Source organism: Myotis myotis, unplaced genomic scaffold (genome assembly GCF_014108235.1).
Source record: "Myotis myotis isolate mMyoMyo1 unplaced genomic scaffold, mMyoMyo1.p scaffold_m19_p_10, whole genome shotgun sequence".
NCBI lineage: Eukaryota > Metazoa > Chordata > Mammalia > Chiroptera > Vespertilionidae > Myotis > Myotis myotis.
In genome coordinates, this window is record NW_023416314.1 from 31,658,457 (window position 1) to 31,681,949 (window position 23,493).

Here is a 23,493-nt window from a genome sequence, read left to right on the forward strand (position 1 = left end):
TGTCCCTCCATTTCTTTAAAGTGTCGCTTGGTTTTCTTGGGTCTTCTGCAACAACATGCTAGGCTGGTGTCAGGATGAATTATTTGCCTCCAGGTCTTGCCCTTTTCGCCTGGAAAACCTGGCTAGAGCCAAGATGCAGAATTCAGCTTCAGGACTCTCCTGGCCCATTAATCTCAAGACACCCTTGGCCCTTCACACCATGGCTGGAGCCAGGAGAGAAAATCTGCCTCCAGGTTTCTCCTTGTCTTTTAACCTATGAACCCAGGACATAAAGCCACACCCAAAGACTCCACATCCCAGACACATAGCTAAAAAGATTTGATACCAGACCGCATGGCATGGATTCCAATTGCTAGCCCCCAAAATATCAGGGTTATATTTGAATTAGCCCTTTTTAGCCTTCTCAATGTGATGGGCATTAGAGTTCCTGGGGAAACAGGTGAGGAGAGACCTGGAGCTGATGGGGTTTTTTCTGGCTCCACCAAGTATGTGATGGACAGACCCTGGGGATGGAACCCAGATCCATAACCAAGACCTTATAGCCAGACTCCAGAGTTGGAGGCGGACAATGGACCCTAGTTGCTGCCAGACGCAGAGGCTGAACCAGATCCTCATGATGTAAACAGACTCATGACTCAATAAAGAAAACTCATGACTCTCTAAGTTCATGCATCTAGCTTCACAAATGCAGAAAAGAGGAAAATAACTCAAAGCACTTCTAAATTCTACCAAACACTGCAGAAATAGACCAGGAAGGTGGACAGAGTGAATAAAATAATGCCTACCTTTGCTGGCAGATGTTCATGATCCTTCAGGAGCGGCAGTTTCCAGAAGTTAGCAGTGTCTTTGCCATTAATTTCATATGGCTGGTTCATCAGTACTGTGGATAAAAAAAATATTTTCCTGCCCTAGCTGGTTTGGCTCAGTGGATAGAGCGTTGGCCTGTGGACTGAAGGGTCCCAGGCTCAATTCCAGTGAAGGGCACACACCCAGGCTTTGGGTTCGATCCCCAGTGTGGGGGCGTGCAGGAGGCAGCCGATCAATGATTCTCTCTCATCATTGATGTTTCTATCTCTCTCTCCCTGTCCCTTCCTCTCTGAAATCAATAAAAATATATTTAAAAAAATTTTCCTCACACTTTGTAAGTTCTAACAGCTGGGCTAATAATCAAATTAACAAGCAATTCAAAGTTTAATACATGTGAAGGGGAGTTTGCATGCAAATGAATAGCAAAAACAATGAGGTAATATTGGGTATATAGGACATTTTGGAAAATGGGGGAACAGGGTCTTAGACTTTAGATGAAATGGGCTATAAGCAGGTAATTTTAAAAAAGTGCACATACATGGCAGGATACTTTTTTAAGGCAACCCTCAACGCAATAGCACATGGGGCGGGGGAGGTAAGGAGGTCAACAAACTCCTGCGTGGAGTCTGAATTTCTAAAGCTAAGGTGATTATGCTAACATTCTCTTCCTAAACCAAATTTTTCTAACTAAATATCTTAGGAAAAAATGAGATGAGAACCATAGGTTCTTTCTCAGTCTTTTGTTTCTTAACAACCAGATTAAAATCAACACTCCAGGCACAAAACTTTGGCCCTCTTCATTCCCACCTTTGAAACTTTAGAAGTTTTACATCCACAAGCTAAATTACTAGATTGTTCCATATTTCACTGATATAATCACTCAGTCCTGAGAATAAGTTAGTTTAGTTAAATTGTTAAACCTTATTTCAGGAAACAGTGATGTTGATGTACTCCCAAAATTTACTTACTATTAAATGTCTGATTATTTGCTTATGTGGGAAAAGAACAAAGTTCCCTCTAACCTCAAGGTTCTATTTCCTGATCTAATCAAATATATATGAGACAAATTAGCAACAGAAAATAATCAAATTTAAGACATATATATGTATGAAAACCTCACATACATGAGTCAGAGACTCCAAATGCATAAGAGGATCAGAGATAGAAAGGAAACTTGGGTATATAAGACATTCTGAGCTGGGGATGATGTAAGGTACCTTCAAAGTGTCCTTGCAAAATTGTAAAAGCAGAGGCTTAGTAAAAGGTGCTATTCCCAAGATGTACACTAGATGGCAGCAAAGAAGAATATTTACTGGCGGCCTCAACTCAGATGTTATTCCTAAAATCACACTAGCTGGCAGTATGCATCGGTTTTGAAAGGGGACCCACTCTGAGAGTAGAGGGTCCACTCACATCAGCTCTGGGTCATATTCATGTTGGGAAAATTATTTAAAGTCCAGTAACATGAGCTCAGTTCTGGGTCCTGTGACTGTGGACAGAGGCCCCTGTCTGAGACAATAGTGGTTCCTGTCAAACCAGCTCTTGGTCTTGTTAGTTTGGTAAAAGTCCCACCTGAGAGAATAGTGGATCCTGTCACATGAGCTTTGGATCCTGTTACTATGGGAAAGAGTCTCACCTGAGAGAGTAATTGGTCCTGCCACATACGCTTTGGGACCTACTATTATGGGCATATGAGACATTCTGAGGTAGGGATGAAATAAGGTGCCTTGAGGAATTCATAGGGTCCTTGCAAAATGATAAGAGCAGATGCTTAGTGAATAAGCATCTAGTCCCAAGAAGTACACTAGATGACAGCAGAGAAGAGCACTTCCTGGCAGTGTGCACCTGAGTGTATGGAGCTCTTCCACTCTGAGAGCAGGGAGGGTCCTGCCACATCAGCTCTGGATTCTGAGTGTTGGGAGGGGTCCCACCTGAGAGTAGGAAGTCCTGTCATGTCAACTCTGAGTCCTGTGAGTGTGGGGTGAGTTCCCTCATGCAAGAGTTGGGGATCCTTACACATCAACCCTGGGTCTATTTAGTGTGGAACGTGGAGCCACCTGAGAGAGTATGGAGTCCTCTGACATCATCTCTGGATCCTGTGAGTGTGAGGAGGAGCCCAACCTGAAAAGATAGGGGATCTTGTGACATTAGCCCTGAGTTCTGTAAGTGTGGAGAGGGTCATACATGAGAGTAGAGTCCAGTCACTGTAGCTCTTGGTCCTGTGAGTGTTGGGAGGGGTCTCACCCTGTAAAAGTTGTGTGTCCTGTCACATGAGCTCTGTATCCCATGAGTGTGAGGAAAGGTCTGTTCCTGAGACTTGGGGGTCATGTCACATCACCTCTGGTTCTTGTGAGTGAGGGGAAGGGTCTTTCCCTGAGATAGCAGGGGGTCCAGTTACATCAGCTCTGGGTCCTATGGGTTAGGGTTAGGGTTAGGGTGGTGGACTGGGCTCATACCTGAGACAGTAGGGGATCTGATAACTTTACAAATAATATTTACAACTATTTTAAAAAATGATCAGAAGGGAGAAATCACATAAGAGTGTTTTATGGAATAAACACTTAACCATGGAATACAAATAGGAATTAAGATTTATCTAATGGTTTCCTCAAGGGCACATACTTGGTCTAATTTTCCTAAATGCAGTCATAAGATGTCCCTGAGAAATGATTTACTAACCTCATATGAAAACTCTAGAAAGGGAAGAGAGAGGCAGGCAGGAGATGGAAAATTAAATAAACAAAAAACAAAGAGACAAAACCTCTTGCCTAGAGAGACATATTGGTGAATAATATTTTGAAACATTATTCAGGAAAATCTTAGTGAGTACTACACACAGTTTGTCCACTGCAATTATGATAGTGTTAACATAAGCATTCAAACCTGTGAAGAATTTTTCTGAGTTTATTTGAGCCAAAGTGTTGACAATTGTTGGGAAGCAGAATCTCAATGGATTGAGGTAATGCTCCAGAGAATGGCAGTTTTGGATCATGTTTTATACATTACCATCAAAAGAGCAGATGTAAGTGGGTTACATGAAATCCACTGGTGATAGATTAGAGAGGCGGGAGAAAGCAAAGCGGGGAAACCTCTGGAATTGGATAAAAAGTAAAATAAGACGCATACTCCTTTTACTTAGGTGAGTGCAGGATAGTGAACAGTCAACAATTAACTCAATAATAACGAGGGGATCTGTGGTCTCCCCAGAGTGGTGTCTGTGCTTTGAGGGGTCCGGAAAAAGGAAAATTACTTTGACATTCCAACTATATGTTACTGTAGATGCAAAAAGATAGTAGTCTCAGTTAAGATAAAGACTGACCTTTGTCAGGGAAGATACCAGCCTAGGCTATGAGTACCCACCATAAACTGCTTTTTAATTTTAAAAGGTTTAATTTCAGACCATCCTTTGTAGTTACTTTAGGTCTCTGAGTTTGCAAGGCTTCCACGCAGTCAGGTTAGCATGTGGCCCCTTTTCGTCCACAACAGGTAAAGTACTATTCTAGGGATAGGGAAGGGAACAGGGGTACAGACAGAAAAAACAGGCTTGTGTTCAAGGAATTTATAATCCATTGGCTAAGGCAATGTATAATTGCCAATGAAGTGACACAAAGGTGCACACAATATTTGCAAGCTCCAGACTTCCATATCTGTACTGCTTATCTGAGAGCCAACAGTATTTGGATGTCTCACAAACATCTCAAGTTTTAATAGGCAAAATACCTGAATTCTTGGTTTCCTCTCAAACCTCTTTACTTGCAGTTTTCTCCATTTCAGTAAACGGCACTACTCTCCATCAGTAACTCAGGTGTTAACCTAGGAGTCATCTTTCATTCCTGTTTGCCTCAAGTCCCACAATACACCCGCAGGTAAATGCTTGAGTCTATTTCCTTATCTAAAAACCATCATTCACTTCTCCCTCCCCCCTGCCCAACCCCACCTTAAGCTGCCACCCCCTTAATGCAAACCACCATTATCTCCTGCTTATGTTGCTACATTAACGTACTAAGTGGCCTGATCTTTGCCAATCTCTCCGGACTCATCTCATACAACTGTTCTTTCTGAATATATATTCCAGCAACATTGGTCGTTTCTTAGGTTCTTGAACATGAAGATGCCAGGCTCTTTTTGGCCTCAGGGCCACTGTACCATCTATTCACTCTGGAATGTTCTTCCTTTCCTTTTCAATGTCTAGATTATTCTCATCTCATTGGCCTCAATGTTAAGTGTCAACTTCTCAGAGGCCTTCCCAGACCAACCTGATTCAGATTGGTTCCCTTGATATTCCTCTAAAGTCCATCTATAGAAGGGTTAAGTTCCATTAGGGCAGGAATCTATCTTGTTAACCACTGGAATCCCAGCACCTCGCAGTTCTTGGCAGAGGAGAGAATCACTTAAAAATTATCCGCAGAATGAATAACTAACTGGAGGTGAGGGAGATGGTGCATCTGAAGAACGCAAAAAGCCATTCTGTATGGCTGGAACCTAGGGCTAGAGTGCTGAAAAACAAAGCTGGAGGGGTGGGCAGAGGCCCGACGAGAAGGGCCCCGTAAGCCATGTTAAGGAGCTTAGATTTACATCCGAGGGAAGATCCGAGCGACGGGAAGGTTTTAAAGGGGGCGGGCCCGGGCCGGATCTGGGCGTTACCCGCCTGGCTTGGAAGGAAACAAGATTGAAAGGAGAACCAGCTGGGAGGCTCCTGTCATAGCGACTGGCTAGATGTGAGCGATAGGAAGGAAGCTAGAAAACTCGCATGTTTCTGGTTTGAGCCCACCGCTCATTACTCACTTTTCCCTCTGGGCCATCAGAGCAGTTTGGACAAGACCCCTTGGCAGCACGTATGTATCGCTGAGCACCTCCAAAGCCGCGTGTCCATTGTCCTTCCTGTATGTCCAGTTCCAGATGCTCAGCCGTGTCTAGCTCGCTAGCACACTAGGTAAATGCTCAATAAACGCCGGCCCAGCGACGGCAAGAGCACGGTCTAAAATGAAAATGACCGCCCTTCTCAAGAAGAGGCGGACTCCTGGGAAAACAACAAGGAATGCTCTGAGTCTCACTCATAGTGAGGTTAAGGGGTTCGTTAGGAGTTTCGGGGCCTCGCCCTCCCCGAGACCCTCTCCCCGCAGCCACTCACCGCAGGCCGAGGACGCGGACCCTGCCCGGGCAACACTCCCGGCGGCAGGCAGAGCCGACTCCAATCGAACCTCCCGCGCCTCCTTCCGCCGGAAGTGACGCTCCGGCCGTGGCTCCTGAGAGCCAATCAGCAGACGGCGCCGCCGAGGGTGGAGATTAACCAGGATATGCTGTGAACGTTTGGGACCGACCTTTTCGTCAAAGTGGGAGTAGGGGCAGGTGTGACGAGGTTTTCCCGGGCTGGCGGAGCAGTGGTACTGCCTGTTAGGGGTCGTGGGGCGGCGCGGAGCCCGCGGGGCCAGGGGCGCCGCGGGGAGGGGTGGAGCCGCCCCTCGGACGGGGCTTCGGCGAGGTGACTGACGCAGGGTGACCGCTGGGTGAAGAAGCGGTGGGTGGGGCCGCGAAGTCCGGCGGGGGCTCTGCCCGAGGGGATGGCGCGGCCCGAGGATGGGGACAGCGGGAGGCGGGAGAAGGGACCGGGCCGAGCGGGATTCGGGGGCCGTGGGGGCCTCCCGCGACCTCTCTGAAGGGACGGGTGGTGTGGGCTGCCCGGAGGGTCGGGCTGTTCCACGGATAGGGCCCCGCAGGAGGGGGTTGGACTTACTGGGGTGGAGCCGGGGGGCCGGGCGCTCCACTTCTGAGTGACCCAGTGCAGCCCCGCACCTGTCCCGACCGGTTTCTATAATGGGAACAGCAGTCACACGGAAAGATTCCCGTGAAAGGCGAGCGAGAGGAGATGATGTGTGCGCTGCGTTATGCCCAGCGACATAGTGACATGTGGTGGACGATCCATAAGTTGCCACGGGAGCTGTTCTTATTACCAGTGTACAGTGGGGCCTTGACTTACGAGTGTCCCGACTAACGAGTTTTTTGAGATACCAGCTGTCTCTCGGCGGAATTTTTGCTTTGAGTTGACAGAGTAATTTGAGTTAACGAGCTCCTTAACGAGCTCGGTCTCGGAACGAATTAAACTCGTAAGTCAAGGCCCCACTGTATTGGATTTATGGAGGGCAAACGGTGTGGCAGTGGAAGTAAGACGGACAGGGTAGGGATGGGAGGTGACGATAAAGGCGAGAATGTAGGGTGAGCAGGAGGAAAGGGGGCGATGTCGGTGAGGATAGGAGTCCTCGGTCGGTCCGGGGGCCGGGATGATGAGAACAGATTTGGAGTCACCGAAAGGAGGGTGGACTCTAAAGTGGAGATGGCACAAGAGGGGAAAATGAAATGTGGTGGCGCCCTTGGGGCGGGGCGGGGGTGACCCGGGTGATCGGGGATTGGGCCGGGCTGCGGAGGGGCCGGGCGACTGTGGGTTTCTCGGGGGAGGAGCCAATGGGTGGTGGGCGGAGTCCCGGGCTGGGCGCATCTGCCGGTCTACCTCCCACCCGCACTGCAGCCGCCAGCCTGAGCCATGGGGCGCCTCGTCCTGCTTCTACTCCTGGCTTTCCTGATGCCCGGGCTCGCCATCCCCGTGCCGCCAGCACTAAAGGCCCTCAGCAACCTGCACTTGTCCACCAGCTTTACATCCCGCCCCTCTGTAGTCATGAAGTACTCGATTCACTACATTGAGCAGAAGGTAAGGCTGGGTAAGGGGCTAGGAAAAGACTGGGGCTTGGCGGTCTCCCGACCCACCGACAGGACCCCAGGCACCGGAGCCTGCCCGGCATTTCAGGCCCCTAATGCCTGTGACTTGTCCCATCTCTGGATCACGTTTTCTAGAGGGTGGCCCCAAACCCAGTTCTGTTTAAAAAATCTCTCCTCCCGGTACCAAGAATTTACTCTCAGTCCTGGCTCCATACGCTTCTGTAATTGACCTGGACAGTCACTTCGAGTCCTGCTCTCTGAGGATGCTCTAATTCAAATTCCCTTGACCTCCCGCCAAATCCAACTTATTTAATGCCAACTCTGCTCCCTACTCCGCCGTAGCAGTCATCCTTTATCACAAAGCTGCCCTTAAATATAAACTTCCAATATCTTATTCGGTGATCCTATATAATCAAGAGCTAATATGCTAATTAGAACAGCAGAACCACCCTCCCGACATTTTTCCGGACCACTGTCCGGACGACCTTCCAGTCCAAGCCGGGACTGCGAGGGCTGAGCCCCTTGCACCAGTTTCATGCATCGGGCCTCTAGTATCTAATATTTAACCTAAAACACCAGCTTGTCATCCTATGCTCAGCTCAAAGTTGATTTTGTAGCCCTTTTATTAAGAGTTTTTAATCTTCCCCATTCTCTGTAGGAATGAACATATATGTAGCTCCAGCCTCTTCTTTCAAAGTCTTCAAATGTTGATCTAGGAGGGCTCTTTCATTTATTTTATTCAAAATAACTGAATCAGGAGACCAGACAAAGAATAGTTCATCACTTGGGCACATCAAGGCTCCAGGATATATGTTTTGTAAAAGACTCCTTGGGATGTGTGGCTTGTGGTTGCAAGGCTTTCCTGCTTCTCACTACCTTCTACCTCCTAGCTTGCCCCTCAGACTGGACTGTGAGTCCTGAGGGTATCTTACTGTGTGATATTGTGGGGAAAGAGAATCGGTCCACCTTGTGGGCATGGCTCAGTGGTTGAGCTTTGACCTGTGAACTAGGAGGTCACTATTGGATTCCTGGTCAGGGCATGTCCCCGGCTTGTGGCTGGATCCCAAGTAGGGGTCGTGCAGGGGCAGCTGATCAGTGATTCTTTCATCATTGATGTTTCTCTCTCTCCCTCACCCTTCTTCTCTGAAATCAATAAAAATATATTTTTTTAAAAAAAGAGAGAATGGGTTCTTTCAAGCTGTCATTTTCATGAGTGGTGACATAAAGAGCAATATCTACTGTATTAATCAGGGTTCTCTAGAGAAACAGAACTAATAGTGTGTGTGTGTGTGTGTGTGTGTGTGTGTTTGTGTGTCTCCACAAAGAGAGATTGATTATTTTAAGCAGTTGGCTCATATGATTATGGAGGTTTGGTAAGTCCAAAATTTGCAGGGAGAGCCAAGGAAGAGTTGCAGTTTGAGTCCAAAGGAAGTATGCCTGGAGACTTCCTTCTTGCTCAGGACAGGTTAGTTTTTGTGATATTTAGGCTTTTACATGATTGGATGAGTCCCGCTTGTATCATGAAGGGTAGATATGCTTTACTCAAAAATCTGCTTCACTGATTGAAATGTTAATTCCAAACAAAAAAACACCTTCATAGAAACATCCAGAATAATGTTTGACACTGGCCCAGCCAAGTTGACATGTAAAATTAACCATCACATCTACCAAGGTTGTTGTGAGACTTAACACATGAAAGCATAGTATTACACATTTCAGATTGATCCAAATGCGTGCCAGTTGTGGAAATGCTTATTCTAGAAACCTAGTGGTTAGTCATCTATGCTCAATTGTTCCTATTTAACTACTGACCAGTATTTATGTTAGAACGCTCAACTTAGCCCAGCATTGAGCTCATGGCCACTGACTCTTGTAGGCCTCTCCACAGCTTCCTCCTTGTCTGCTGTGAGGCAGTATCAGTGGGCTTGATACAGTTCTCCTTTCAATTTCTATTGCAGTTCCCCTTTCCTACTCTTGTCACAGTGGCCCAGATGGCTAGTAAAATGTGTCTATGTCAGGCCCCTTGGAAGAGCCTATTGCTCTTGTCTTCTTATTCCCCCCTCCCTGCTTCTTGTCTTATTATTGGTTTATCTATTGATGGCCTTCTCCTTAGACCTAGAGTATAGTGGCACAGATATTATGTGAATTCTGAACTGATTTCTGTTTTTGCTCACAGAATCATTGTCAGAAGGGGTCATAGAGATCATGTAGCCCACCCCTTAGAAATGATGAATTGACCTTGATCTAAATTACTGAAGGTCAGTATTTGATAGAATTTGAATACCATATCGGTTTGAGAATGAATTCTGTTATCACTACCCGAGTAACTTTAGACAAATTACTCCAAGCTTCCATTTTTATAATCAGCAAAATGCAGATAATTATATTACCCATTGTACCCATTTGTTGTGAAATGAGTTGGTACGTGTAAGGTACTTATTTAGCACAGTTTATGTCATTTAATAAACACTCAATGAATGGTAAATATTATTTTATCTCATAAGTTTTTTGTTTGTTTCTTGAGAGAGACAGAGAGAGAGAGAAAGTTTTGTTGTGCCACTTATTTATGCATTCATTGGTTGATTCTTGTATGTGCCCTGACCAGGATCAAACCCACAACCTTGGCATATCGGGACAATGCTCTAACCAACTGAGGTACCCAGCCAGGGTCTATCTTGTAGTTTCGTAATGTACATGGCTTTAACTTACTTCCTCTCCACTCAGAATAAAATATTTAAGTCATCCCTTTTCATGATCTAAAATAGTTACTCTGAAAAATATGAAAATCTGTGTAAACTCTTTTCTGTTAAAATATAGTACATACCAGTGGGATATAATTTAGTACACTTGTAAATAAGGTATAGAAATTGACATGTTTCCTTGCTTAAAATAATTTTCTTACTCACAAGATTGATACATAAAGAAAGGCATATGAAACTTTTTTTCTATGTTATTTTGAATTTGGATTATAGAGTAGAATATATGATAATGTATTCTTTTAGGTTTTTGCAGGTACCTTCTCTTCTTAATTACACTATCTTTTTGATGTCTGAGTTTTGAATATTTTACCAGTTAATGCTAAAATGCACTTTCAGTAAAAATTAATTTTAGTTTTTGCATTGTTATGTTTATATCTCTCTCTCAGCATATTATAGGACTTTATGCTTTAGGCACTTAAAGCATTTTCAAAGTTTGGGTTCTGGTATCAGCTCAGGTTATGACTTTGGGCAAGTTGCTTAACTCTAGATCTCGCTGTACTAACATATAAGGAAAGAGGATTGGATTTGCTGATCTCTGATACCTGTAATTCTGTTCATTGTGGGCCTCTTGTCTATAGGGCACTGTATTAGGAGTAGTAGGGATGAGGGCACAAGTCTATTTTTTTGCCCTAGTATTGATTGCCTTTGGTAAATAAGACCTAAACAAATTTTTCCATCTCAATATTGAATAAAATCTAGACTCATATCATGTTAAGTGTTTGGTTGTTTTTTTTAAAATTAACTCTGCCACTGACACTATAACACAGAACATTGTATTTATGTTTCTGATTTTATGGGCCCAGCACGCTTCTGCTGCGCCACTCTGCTGCTTATGTTTATGATTTTAAAGTTTGCTTGATTATGAGTGAATTGGAGAAGAAAGAAGAATTATAGGTAAGAAGAATTACTGATGATATGTCTTATCTTACTTGTCTTCATTCCTAATGTTTTGCATAGTGCCCTCTACATAGTAGTTCTTAATAAAGGTTTATTGAATAGAAAAAATTTGCTATAAATTAAAATGAATAAGGAGTAAGAGGTGGGAGAGTAAAATGAAATATGCAGTACATAAATATCTAATGTATTAATAATAACAATCTGCTACCATTTATTGAAAGCTTTATATGCCCTACGTATTCTGCTAAATACTTAATAGACATTAACTTATTTAATCCCTATACCTGCTCTATGAGGTAGATACTATTATTGTCCTACTAGTGGCCTGGTGCACGAAATTCATGCACATTAAAAGGGAATTAGAGGAAATATTTTAATATTGCTATTTGCCCTTTTTCTATAATAGAAGTATCAGAGATGAAAGAAAATTAGTAAAATGTATATAAAATCTTCCTCCTGTCAGAGTCTGGGGCATGCCATGGGACTGAGAGTCAAGTCCCTGCCCACCTGTGTGCACCTTGAAATCGTGCAAGACCCAGACCCGGCTGGCCCCACCCCCATCAAGCCCCATCAGGCAGGGGGTGCAGCCTCAAGTCCCCCGGCCCAGCACCTGGCAGGGGGTCCAGCGCCCGGCAGGGGGCACAGCCTCAGGTCCCCCATCAAGCCCTGCTGGGTGGGGGGGCGCAGCCTCAGGTCCTCCGTCAAGCCCCACTGGGCGGGGGGCACAGCCTCAGGTCTCCTGGCTCAGTGCCGGGGCAGGGGGCGCAGGCTCAGGCCCCCCAGCCTGTTTCCACGCAGTCTCAGGTCCCTGTTGATCGCTCGTTACGGGAGGCCCTCCTCCCGCTGTGGGCGTAGCCATCTTGTGATGGTGTAATGGAGTGAGGGTCAATTTGCATATTACCTCTTTATTATATAGGATTTTGTAGGTGAGAGAGCTATCATATAGAGAGATTAATTTACATGTTCACGATAAATTGCTAAACTGTACAGTTTTGGTTTTTTGAAAATAAACTCCCACAAATTTCTTGTTCTAAAATAAATACCATTACCTCGGTTATTGCATAAGTCAGAACAGGGTAGGTTATAATGCTGAACAAAACTCCAAAATTTTCGTGACTTACCCCAACAAAAATGTGATTCATACTGTCTTTTCATTGGGATGAGCAGTGGGTTCTGCTTATTATATTCTTTTGGAGACTGAGGGACTGATAGAAACTTCTCAATATTTGCTCTCATAATCATTGTAGCCGTAGAAAAAGAACCTGGAAGAATTTGTGCCAGCATATAAATGCTCCAGCGTGAAAATGACACATGTCACTTCTTTTCACAATTCATTGGCCAGAACAGGTTATATTACTGCATCTAATCACAGGGTGGGAGACAAAAAGTATTGACTTTGGAGTGCCAAGAAGGAACAACTCAATTAATCACTTACTCATCCACCTATCCACCTACACAGGATTCAGCCAGTCCTTTTACATGTCTGATACTGGGCTAGTTCTTAGGGAGGTCTTAGCATATCCTTGTTGATGTAATCAACAAGGCAGGTTGATTACATCTTGAGAACCTTATATTGTATTTGTTGACCTTTCCTGTAGCATATACTCAAACTTGTGTCTGAAAAATATGGGAAAGCACTGATAAATTTGTAATGTATAGGCATATACTAGTATATGGCAACAACTTACAGATTTCTTCAAAGAATATTCCTGAAGTGAGGCTGGTCTACTCAATGTTTTCTTGCTCTTATCATTATCATAATTCACTGACCTGATATATATATATATATATATATCAGGTCAGTGATATACCATATATATATGGTATATACACATATGTGTGTGTGTGTATATATATATATATATATGTATTTATTTATTGAAGCACATGACAAATAAATGAATTCATTTATTAATATTGTTATTTAGTAATTGAAAATAATTGTTTTACCTGTCTTTTTTTTAATAATAGAAGATACAAAATTGTTACAGATTTTTATAAAAAAATCTCAAGCATGCTTTGTAAGTATTCATTAATTGTTCATCAAAAAGTCAAATTCTGCATTGGTAATCTATATATTATTGGGGGATTTATAAAATTTTTTCTTCTTATGGTTCATAATTTAAGAAAAATCCTAGTTCTTATTTATGAGCAGTGAATAAATGAACATTTATTGATTTTTTAATCTGGGCCAGATATTATGCTAAGCCCTTTTACATATTTGTTTTCAATTATCACAATCATGTTTTAAAAATAGATGTTATAATTGAGGTTAATAGAGATTAAGTGTTTTGAGCAAGTCATTAAGGACAATATTGTGAGTTCCATTTTAATCTAGGATATTTCATTCAATTGACATCTAAGTAGTTGTAACAAACTGATGTCTCTATGTATTTATATTACACATTCTGGAGCTCCAGTGGTGCAATCGGTTAGCGCGCGGTACTTATATTACATATTCAGTCTCTACAATGCTCCTGTGTGGTTGATATTATCCTTATTTTTAGAGATGAAATTACTGAGGTTCAGTAAGATCAAAGGAGGAAATATCCAAAATTTCCCACTTGCAAATGTTCTGATTTCTCATTTCTAGATTGTAGGTGATTTGTGGTCTATCTATAAAATGGAATATATTAGTCTGATAAAAAGGATGGAGTTGAATAGTCATGAATTGGTGGTAAATGAAAAAAGCAAAATAGAAAATTGATTGAACAATGTGTTTCCAAACTCATTTACTCAGTTTTTATTAAGTGTCCACTGTGTGCTATGCACTATTCTAGGCACTGGGGGAAGAGCATTTAAGGCATGAGGAAGAGCAAGTAAAAAAAAACCCTGAGGTTGGTGTGTGCTAGGCAGGTGCAACTTCAAGGAGGTTAGTATGACTGGAGAGACATACCCACAGGAGAGAGTAGTAGGGACTGAGGACAGTGAGGAGGAGAGAGAGCGTAAATACTCCTCTATCAGAGAAGGATGTAAATGGACTAGGGAAATAGAATTTGATTGCAGGGCTGCCTTGAAGTCTCATGAAAGTTAGTAAGACCACTTGACATGGCTGTACGTTTCTCTAGGTATATTCAGTTTCTTGGGTATGGGTATGAGGTTGGTGGGGAATTCTTTTTAACCAGTGTTGCCCTTTGTTTCACAAAATGACTAAAACAAAATGAGAAAGAGACATGGGGACTGAGGGGTATATGCAAGGGAAAGATTAGGCTCATGCACCATGGAATTTAAGCTGAGTAAAGTGGGTATGAGGATGAGATAAGGGACAGGGAAAAGGTGGGTTACTGGTACTAATATATGAGGTGGGAGGATTTGAGGAATCATGGTAGTAGAGGGAGTGAAGTGAAAAGATATGGGGAAGTACTAGAATGTCTGCAATTAAGTGTATGGTGGGATTGCAGTTACTGGGAGTGACAAGATCTAGGATTTAACCATGAGAAGGTCATTGGAGCAGAGGATAAAAAGGAACCAAGAGGCTAGGAAATTGAAATCACTAAGAATTTTGAATGGCTTTATGTTGGAGTGACAGTAAACAGGAGATAAAATCTTCAAGGAATGAGGGAAAGTGAATGGGGGGCGGGTGATGATTATAGCAAGAAGGGTAGTGGGGTGGTGCAGTTTTATTACATAACTAGAAGCCCGTTGCAGGAATATTCCTGCAAGAATAGGGCTTTCTCAGGCCAATCTTGCCACCAAGCCCCGACTGCCCAGGGCCACACACGGGGATCCTGCTGCCCAGGGCCGCACATGGGGGTCCCAGCTGGCGGCGGGGCTTAGGTGGCACACGGGGGCCCGGATGGCGGCTCACGCTGGCCTGCCCTGCCTGCAGTATGCAAATTAGCCGCCATCTTTGTTGGCGGTTAATTTGCATATCACTGATTAGTCAATGGGAGGTGTAGTGAAGGTATGGTCAATTACCATGTTTGTCTATTATTGGATAGGATATTTAAAGGCAGTGAGTTAGGGAAAGGTGGGAAGAATTAGGAACAAGGAGAATAATCTATTCTCACTTTCAGGCCCAGTGGTGGGAAAGGTTTGAGAGAGAAAAATCAGCTACCACTTGAGAGTCAAATATGTTTAAAAATATGTTTATAGCTGCACAGAGAAAGAGTGGAAGAAAATATACTAAAATATTAACTGGGTGATGTTTCATTTTATTCTTTATACTCTTCTATATTTTTCAAATTATCTATAACGAACCTACATTATTTTATAATCCATTTTTTAAAAAGTGTTGTTAAAGGAGCATTTGACCCTTCCTGGCTCACACAGGCAGTATGGGCAGCGTTTAGAAGCCAGCCTTTGGACTCCAGACTGTGCATCACTTAGCACCATGACTCTCGGTAAACATGTGGACTATGCTTGTTCCTCTTTTGCTTCCTAGCCATGGCTGCTTTGCATCTTTTTCTTAATTATTTTACACCCTTGTCTTCCGTACACAACTGGGGGCAAGGATGAAGAACTCATTTGAGTGGAGATGGAGAGGAAAAGAGGACATTGTTTTTTTTCTACTTCATTTCAACCTGAGGTTTTATTGGATAAGAGAGAAGAGGGGGAGAGGAAATAAAAAAAAAAAGGTTTCCAGAGGTATCAGTACCTGTGTAAAAGAGAGGGGGAGGAATTAAGGTTACCTAAATAGGACCAGGGTGGGTATTTTCATATGTCTTCAACCCCTCCTATCTGTCGGCTTTTCACAGATAGGAGCTCATGGTTCCTCTCAGGGCTACTTTGTAGATCATTCCCAAAACCATAGTTCTAGATTTCTCTCTATATCATGTGTTTTGACCCATTTCTCTAAGACTAATCATAACAATAATAATATTTATTGAGCTCTTATTATGAAGTAGGCAGTGTTCTAAACTCTTCACACCTATTAGCTCATTAATTCTCACAGTGACCTTATGAACTCTTGGTACTGCTATCCCCAGTTTATAGATGGGGAAACCAAGGCACCAAGTTTTATGGGTTTTAATCACAACCTCAGTCTGCATCCTGATATTTTTTCTTGGAGGTTTTGTAGGTCTGACTCAGAACCAGACTTATGATGACTTGCTCCAAGTTTCTCCTGGTGACACTGTTATCATCCTATATAATAAAGAGCTACTATACTAATTAGACTGAACAGCCCAATGATGGTCCGGACGGCATTCCAGATGAAGCCGGGGCTGCAAGGGACTGCGAGGGCCAGCCGATGCTGCGAGGGCTGGCCAAGGCAGCCGGGGCTGTGAGGGCTGAACATCTTCCACGAATTTCGTGCATTGTGCCTCTAGTTAAAAAATATTTACTGAGGGCCTGTATATATGCCAGGCATGGTACTGGAGACAATAGATGGACTGCTCATGTGGAGCTTATTTTCTGATTAGGAAATAAATAGACAATAAGCAAACAAACATTAAATAAGCAAATTTTAGATTTGAATGATTGCCTTGAAGGAAATAAGCAAGGTGTTATGTGCATGTAAATATGGTATCTAGTGGATGGGAAAGGCTTTATCTTAGGAAGGTTTCTCTCAGGGAGGGACACCGGACCAGAGAAGGATTTGAAAGTATAAAGTTCCTAAAAAGCTTGAAATGTCAGTTATTTTTGGCTCTTACTTCTGCCATATTTCTTATAATTATCAAGTTGGGTTGATTCCATCCTCAGAGTATTTTCACTTCGACCACCCTCACCTTTATTGTGATCTCTATTACTGCTTTCCTGAGTCTTAACAGGTCCTCCTTGGTACCTGTAGTTCTCCTTCCACTGCAGTCTCCATGGGTCACAAATCAGCTCTCCTCTAGGCAAACCATTCTTCTGCTCAGAACTTGCAATGGTTCCTTATTGTTTGCTTTATTAAGAACAAAACCCTGAAAGAAAAAAAACGAGAACAAAGTCCTATAGCATTCAAGACCTTCCACCCTATAGCCCCAACCCACCTTTTTAGTTTGCTAATCTATTCTGCACACATGTCCCTTCCTTTGTTTTTTCTGTGCTTTAGCCCACATTGTTCCCTTTGCCTGGAATGACTCTCTCATGCCCTTCCCTTCTTAATCCCATCTCAGACACTGCTTCCTGGGGCCACTTCTTTTTTCTTTTTTTATTAATGAGTTTTTTGAGCCAAACTGATGACATATTCTGGGGAGCAAGATCTCGAATGCTCCCCGCCTAGGGCCTTTTCTTAATCTCCTAGAAAGTGTGTGATTGATAAGATCTTTCTTTGTCCTTCCCTTCTGGCATAGTTCTTACTCTAGCTTTATGTTAAAACCTTTTGTATCCTTGTTTTAATCCCCTTTTAAAGCAGGAACCCTGTCTTGTAAGTATCCATACTCCTCCATAGCATACTGCACATTGTTTTACTTAACAGTATCATCTTCATGAATGTTTATTGAATCTATATCTCTTCCCCTCTTCCTTTTCCTGCTTCCCTACACATTGAGGTAAGGAGGGTGCATGTGTAAAGAAAGAATATAAAAACTTGATTCCCAACTATCTTATTCCTTTAGGGGAATAAAGCAGAACGTCATGTAAATAAAAATAGTGCTGCTTGTTTTCATTCTCTTATTTTGATGATCTGGAAGCTGTGGCTACTTGTCTGTGCTGACTCTTCTCACAAATATCTACAGAGAAAGCGTCATGGGAGGGAGTGCAGCAGTTCCTATGTTTATTTGTTTTGTTTTGTGTATGAGTGAGGGTTAAGAGATGGGTGAAGAATGAACACATTGCGAAAAATGTCTCCTTAAAGGCTACTTCTGTGGTAATTGTGTACGGCCCATATTTTTTAGAGAGAAAAAGTAAAGGCAGTTGTTTTTATGATTTTGGTTTTTCATTCGCAAACAGAGGCCAATTCACTACATATATTTGTAAATCCTTACTGTCTATTTACACGTCAATTCCAAGTTGCCCTGTGGTCCTGCAACTGGAGAAGTCTTTTTCTTGCTTCTCATATTGTGAGAACTATCCATATGGGTTAGTAAAAGGCAGATTTGTTTGTCAGATTTCTTTAGGAGCTTTCTCTGACCTGTTCTGTAATTTTGTTATATAATAAAATGAAGTATCACTCTATTACAGCAGATGTGATATACATTTATATAGTAAAGCAGCATAGTTACATATTTATTTAATAAATATTTATCAAACTCTTCCTATGTGCTGTACATTGTGTTTATAGCTGTGTTAAAACAAAGACAGATTTCATGAAAAGTTACAGTTTAGTGGGAAAGAGGATGGGGAAAAGTAGTTATAAGAATGATGTGCTTTAAGGAAGTAGTTTGTGGTGGGATCTACAGTGGGGTCCTCAGTTTTGGGTATTAGGGAATATGCTAGGCAGCAGTGGTGTTAAAGCAGAAACCAGAAAGCTGAGCAGGAGTTAGCTAGAAGAAGGGAGATAAATGAAATTTCTGTCCAGGTAGAGGGTATATCATATAGAAGATCATGAGTTAGTAAAGGGTAGGTCATGTTGGAGGAACTGAAGGGAGATCAGTAAGACTGAGACAGCAGGCCAGAGATGAGGAAGGAGGCTAAAGCCCTCAACACTGAGGTCAGTATTGTCACTTTTTCCATTTGCACACTTGTGGTATGGCTATTCTTCTCTGAAGCATTCATTGACTTTAAGAACATAACTTGGTGTTGAAGTACCCATATGGGTTAGTGGGGCAGAGCATGCTGCACATGTTGAGCAGAGTAGATGCATTCACCTTGTGGCAGGTACTGCATAAGTGCTCTTAATATATTTTTTCTTCAGGGAGGTACTACATCCTATATAATAAAGAGCTAATATGCTAATTAGACCGAACAGTAGAACGACCGTCCGGATGACCTTCCAGACGAAGCCGGTTCTGTGAGGGCCGGCAAGGGCTGGCCGAGGCTGTGAGGGGCTGCAAGGACCAGCCGGGGTTGTGAGGGCCGAGCCCCTTGCATGAATTTCGTGCATCGGTCCTCTAGTTGTTTTATAGAGGGATAAAGGCCTCAGAGATGAAGTCATATATCCATGATCACATAGCTGATAAGTGATGGTGATAGCACCAGGATTTAAACAGAGCTCTGTTGACATTAGAGCTTTTGCTCCATGTTGCCTCTGTACTAGCCATATATTTGGGATAGACAGAAGTTTTGTAATTCACATCCTGATTTTAAGATAGTTGTGAAAGTCACATTTATTAAGGAAATCCAGATTAGATAATAATAAAGTTGAGGATTCTCAATTGTCTTTCTAACACCAGGTTGGGTAATTTTGGAGAGAGAAAAAAAAGGAGGTTTAAAAAACACAGAATTTTGTTTTCATTTTAGCTTTGTGTTATGGAAAGAAGAGCTTTTAATGAATGGCAACTATGTTAGCAGTCAAAAGGGACTATGAAACCTCAGATAAAACAGACTGAGATATTTTGGGGTGGTTCTGTACATTGTAGAGCAAAAGTTGTTAAGAGATCGCCATTGATGATCAAAAAGGCACTCTCAAAGGGAATAAAGGAGGAGACTAAATTGGTGAGGCAGGAGTGATTTTACTACTTTATAACTTTGTCCTCATAAGCTTCCTCAGGGTAGTTTACCTTAATTCCATTAGCACATGCTTCATCTTAAGCTTTCCCTGTGTATAACAGTCTGTGTACAACAATTGGCTAGAATAAGTTAAATAAGAATTCATGTAAATGTCCCTAATCTATGCTGCCATATATTCATCTTTCATTCCACTTACAGAGGTGCTTGCATACCACACCTCCTGTTCAGTAATTCAAAGGGACAGAGGTCACCTGTTTGGCACTCTGCTTTTGAAAGACTACCATTCCTTGGATTAGTAAATCAAATCCAATTGACTGTGTGTAGATATTTTGTTTCATTTAAGAGCCTGGATACTGGTCTCATCTTTTAATACCATGTATAGAATAATAGCACTATTCTTCTGTTTAATAAAGTATTATCATTTTAAAGGACATTAGACTGAAATTTTCAGCTAATCTCTTTAACTTCTTTGATGAGATACCTGGTTGTTGAACCATGATTGTAATGATATTATTCTGCCATGTAAGAGAAAAAAAGTAGTCCCTGAGATGTGGATTTATAATCTTCAGCATATGAAGTGGTCAAAGTGTTATCACAGATTGTTTTAAAAATCTTTATAAATAGGATATCCAAAGCACTCATGTTTTATTTCTGCCATATGTACCTTTCCTCAGAGCTACGTAATTTCTACAGTGATGAATTTGTATTAATAGTACATTGCACTGTCACAGCATTGGTAATTGGACAGAAAGTCAAAAGCAAAGCATATCACATACTAGGACACATCATATTGGGTGTGTAAGAGAGGTCCTCACTGTCACCAAGTCACTGCCCTGTCATCAGCTCCAAGATAGGTGCAATTTTTTCTTCTTTTTTTTACTTTGCAAGGTCGGGTTTTTTAAGTGAACATTCAGAGCAAATTGTTAAAGTTTATGCCATTTTTTTTTCAATATTAAAATATAATATTATTGTATATGCTTGCATGTGTGTTTGGCAGTGATTTCACACTTGTGGTGCATGCTTATAATATGCTTCAAAAATATATTAGTAATATATCAAGCTTTCTCTTCAGGCCCTTGCTGGACACTTGCACACATGTATTATCCAACTTCATCATCACAAGACCCCTCTGGGATAGTTATTACTGTTTTCATTGTACATACAAGAAAACAAGCCAAAGACATGAAGTAACTTGTTCAAGTTTAAATAGATCTAATTGATTGCACAATGGACACTCAAACTCAGATCTCTCTTCAAATCCCCTTCTCTTTTCACTGTATCACAGAATGTTTGTCGTTTTCAGGAGGAAAAAACCCCAAAGTTTTTGAAAGACCCCCTTGGTACTGGTTAAATTTTAGTGTGTGTGTGTGCATATGTGTATTTAAGCCTTGACACAATTTGCATTTGTTCAGTTTTCCTGATGCTGTATAACTAGCATGTTTGGCCAGTATCCTTGTGATTTAAACAAGGAACTACAGCCCAAACAATGGCTCTGATTCAGCAGATAGGAAAGTGAGGAAGTACTTGTTATTATTTGTCAGTGAATTTTTATTTTTATGCAGTTTGAGCCATGGGTCACACTGCAGACACTGTCTGTTTAAACTGTCGGAAACCTCTGCCACTTCCTGAGCACTAATGGCCTTTTCCTTTAAGGGAGCAGCTCATACAATAACTTTGGAAAGCAGTAGTGATGACTTTGGCGTTTGATGTTTTCTTTCTCTTGAACAGTTGGCTTTAATGACAATGACCAGTACAGCCCCAACAAAGCAAAACAGACCTTTTGTTTGCCTTTTTATGTAGTCTAATTTCTAAAAAATGACCACACTTTATTTATATTTTGAAAAATTTTAAGAGTTTATTTAAGCCAAACTGACAACATATGCCAGGGAGCAAGGTCTCAGATGTTCCCAGAAAATGACCACACCTTAAAAGAGAAGGAATTCATATTTACCAAGCACTTCTCTGTAATCTCCTCAAGGACAGCAACCTTGGGTTTCATGTGTGGAGGGAGGCCACAGCACCAAGCTCTGTACATGTGGAGCTGAGATGAGGGGATGGCACTGCATATCATGCATGCCCTGTCTTACCGCAAATGTTAAGTGCAAACGCTTATTGCTGTTACTTATATGCTCCCAGTGCTTTAGTCCATCTCTGAAGAACGTGAGTGTGACATGGTGAAATGAATATTGGCTGAAATGCCAGGGGAGTTATTTGCCACAAAGTATGGGTTATGGTTTCTAGAAGGGCTTTTTGCAGTCAAATTAATATTAATATGAATTTATAGTCATTCATTTATCTATAGTTTCTGTTTCCAGGTGATCTTGTTTCTCCACTTCACACCCTAGCCAAGTATGTACGTCTTTTTACTCTTTCCTCTTGGTCTTCCTGCAATGTTTATTTTTTAAAGATATCTTTGATCTTTAAGGTCTCTGGCCTGTTTAGTGCTTTCTTAACATCCCTTCTGTTAAGAAATGTATAACAAATATTATCACTGATCATGCGTTTTGGACCCCTGACCTTTCCTTCCTAGAGATAATATCTAGATTTCAGTTGTATTCCATCTCCAGGCCCAGAAAAGCAGCAAAACCAGATGAGTGACGCATCAGCTGACCTCAGGACCAGCTGCACTGAGTAATGAACCCCTATCCTGGTGCCAATCAGTCAATCAATGAAGACCCCAACCCTGAAAGGACATACCTGAAAAGCTGCTGAACATTCTATTAAGATCTTCCCCTGCGACCTCCCCTAAAATCTCCGCTCTTAAAACCCTTAGGATGGAAGATCCAGGCTGCTTTCTCTTCTGGGAACATGCCTGAACCTTTCTCCTCCCCCCTCCTCCACTCCATTCCCCTAGTGTGTCATCTTTATCTTCCTCACTTCTAAGATCCAAGGGCCCTTCCTTTGCCTCAATTACTTGTTTCCTAAGCCCATTTCTTCTATGAATTACTTCTTGTACTTCTATGATTTTCTAAATAAATGCTCTCTTATTAAAAAAAAAAAGAGCACTGAGGAGTGGTTAGACTCGCAGGGGTGGGCAAACTTTTTGACTTGAGGGCCACAATGGGTTCTTAAACTGGACCGGAGGGCCGGAACAAAAGCATGGATGGAGTGTTTGTGTGAACTAATATAAATTCAAAGTAAACATCATTACATAAAAGGGTACGGTCTGTTGTTTTTTTTTTTAGTTTTATTCATTTCAAACGGGCCGGATCCAGCCTGCGGGCCGTAGTTTGCCCACGGCTGGGTTAGAGCATCAGCCTGCACACCAAAAGGTTGCGTTTTCGATTCTTGGTCAAGGGCACATACCTGGGTTGCAGGTTCAATCCCTGGCCCTGGTTGGGGCAGTATGTAGGAGGCAACAGATTGATGTGTCTCTCAGATCGAGTTTTCCTTCTCTCTTCCCCTCTCGCCTTTTCACTTTCTCTAAAAATCAATGGGAAAAATATCCTAGAGTGAGGATTAACAACAACAACAAAAAAGAATAGGATGCTGCTTTTACTGCTTAGGATTCCTAATATAGATACCTAAATGCAACCCAGAGGATAAGTGTTCAAAGCAAGTTAAACTTTAATAACAAATATTATCATATGACACTCCCTTCTAAAACTCTTCATTGATTTCACATTACTCTGTGGTCCCTGAGAAAGAAGGAACCTACTAAGAAGAGCTCCTGGTGACTGACTGACTGGGTTTAAATTTAAAAGCAAAACCCAGCAGGTGTTTCTAATCAGGGGCTTTTCACACAAACCTCAAGCAGAAGCCTTCACTGAATTGCCTGTCTGCACTGTATTCCTGACAGCTGAGCCAACCCATAAAAGGAGTTCCTGAAATTGTATTTTAACCC

The 23,493-nt window shown here is 42.1% G+C and overlaps 2 protein-coding genes across 9 annotated transcripts in view; one reads left to right on the forward strand and one right to left on the reverse strand.

The window, feature by feature from the left end:
* Positions 1–6,046, reverse strand: part of DDIAS (DNA damage induced apoptosis suppressor) — a 28,531-nt gene extending 22,485 nt beyond the window's left edge. For 3 of the 6 annotated variants that reach the window (XM_036324842.1, XM_036324840.1, XM_036324841.1), the window contains exons 1-3: positions 5,939–6,046; positions 5,593–5,827; positions 786–880 (exon numbers count right to left, since the gene is read on the reverse strand). In XM_036324842.1, coding sequence (XP_036180735.1) covers positions 786–805 — 20 coding nt within the window. In that variant the 5' untranslated portion in view covers positions 806–880; positions 5,593–5,827; positions 5,939–6,046. Of the gene's footprint in view, positions 1–785; positions 881–2,864; positions 3,220–5,592; positions 5,828–5,938 lie in introns of all 6 variants that reach the window. The other 3 variants (XM_036324838.1, XM_036324836.1, XM_036324839.1) reach the window with 3 other exon arrangements.
* Positions 6,047–6,077: 31 nt separating this feature from the next.
* Positions 6,078–23,493, forward strand: part of LOC118664579 (prolylcarboxypeptidase) — a 73,580-nt gene continuing 56,164 nt past the window's right edge. The window contains exons 1-2 of one of the 3 annotated variants that reach the window (XM_036324844.1): positions 6,078–6,156; positions 7,331–7,510. In XM_036324844.1, the coding sequence (XP_036180737.1) occupies positions 7,346–7,510 (165 nt within the window). In that variant the 5' untranslated portion in view covers positions 6,078–6,156; positions 7,331–7,345. Of the gene's footprint in view, positions 6,290–7,330; positions 7,511–23,493 lie in introns of all 3 variants that reach the window. The other 2 variants (XM_036324843.1, XM_036324845.1) reach the window with 2 other exon arrangements.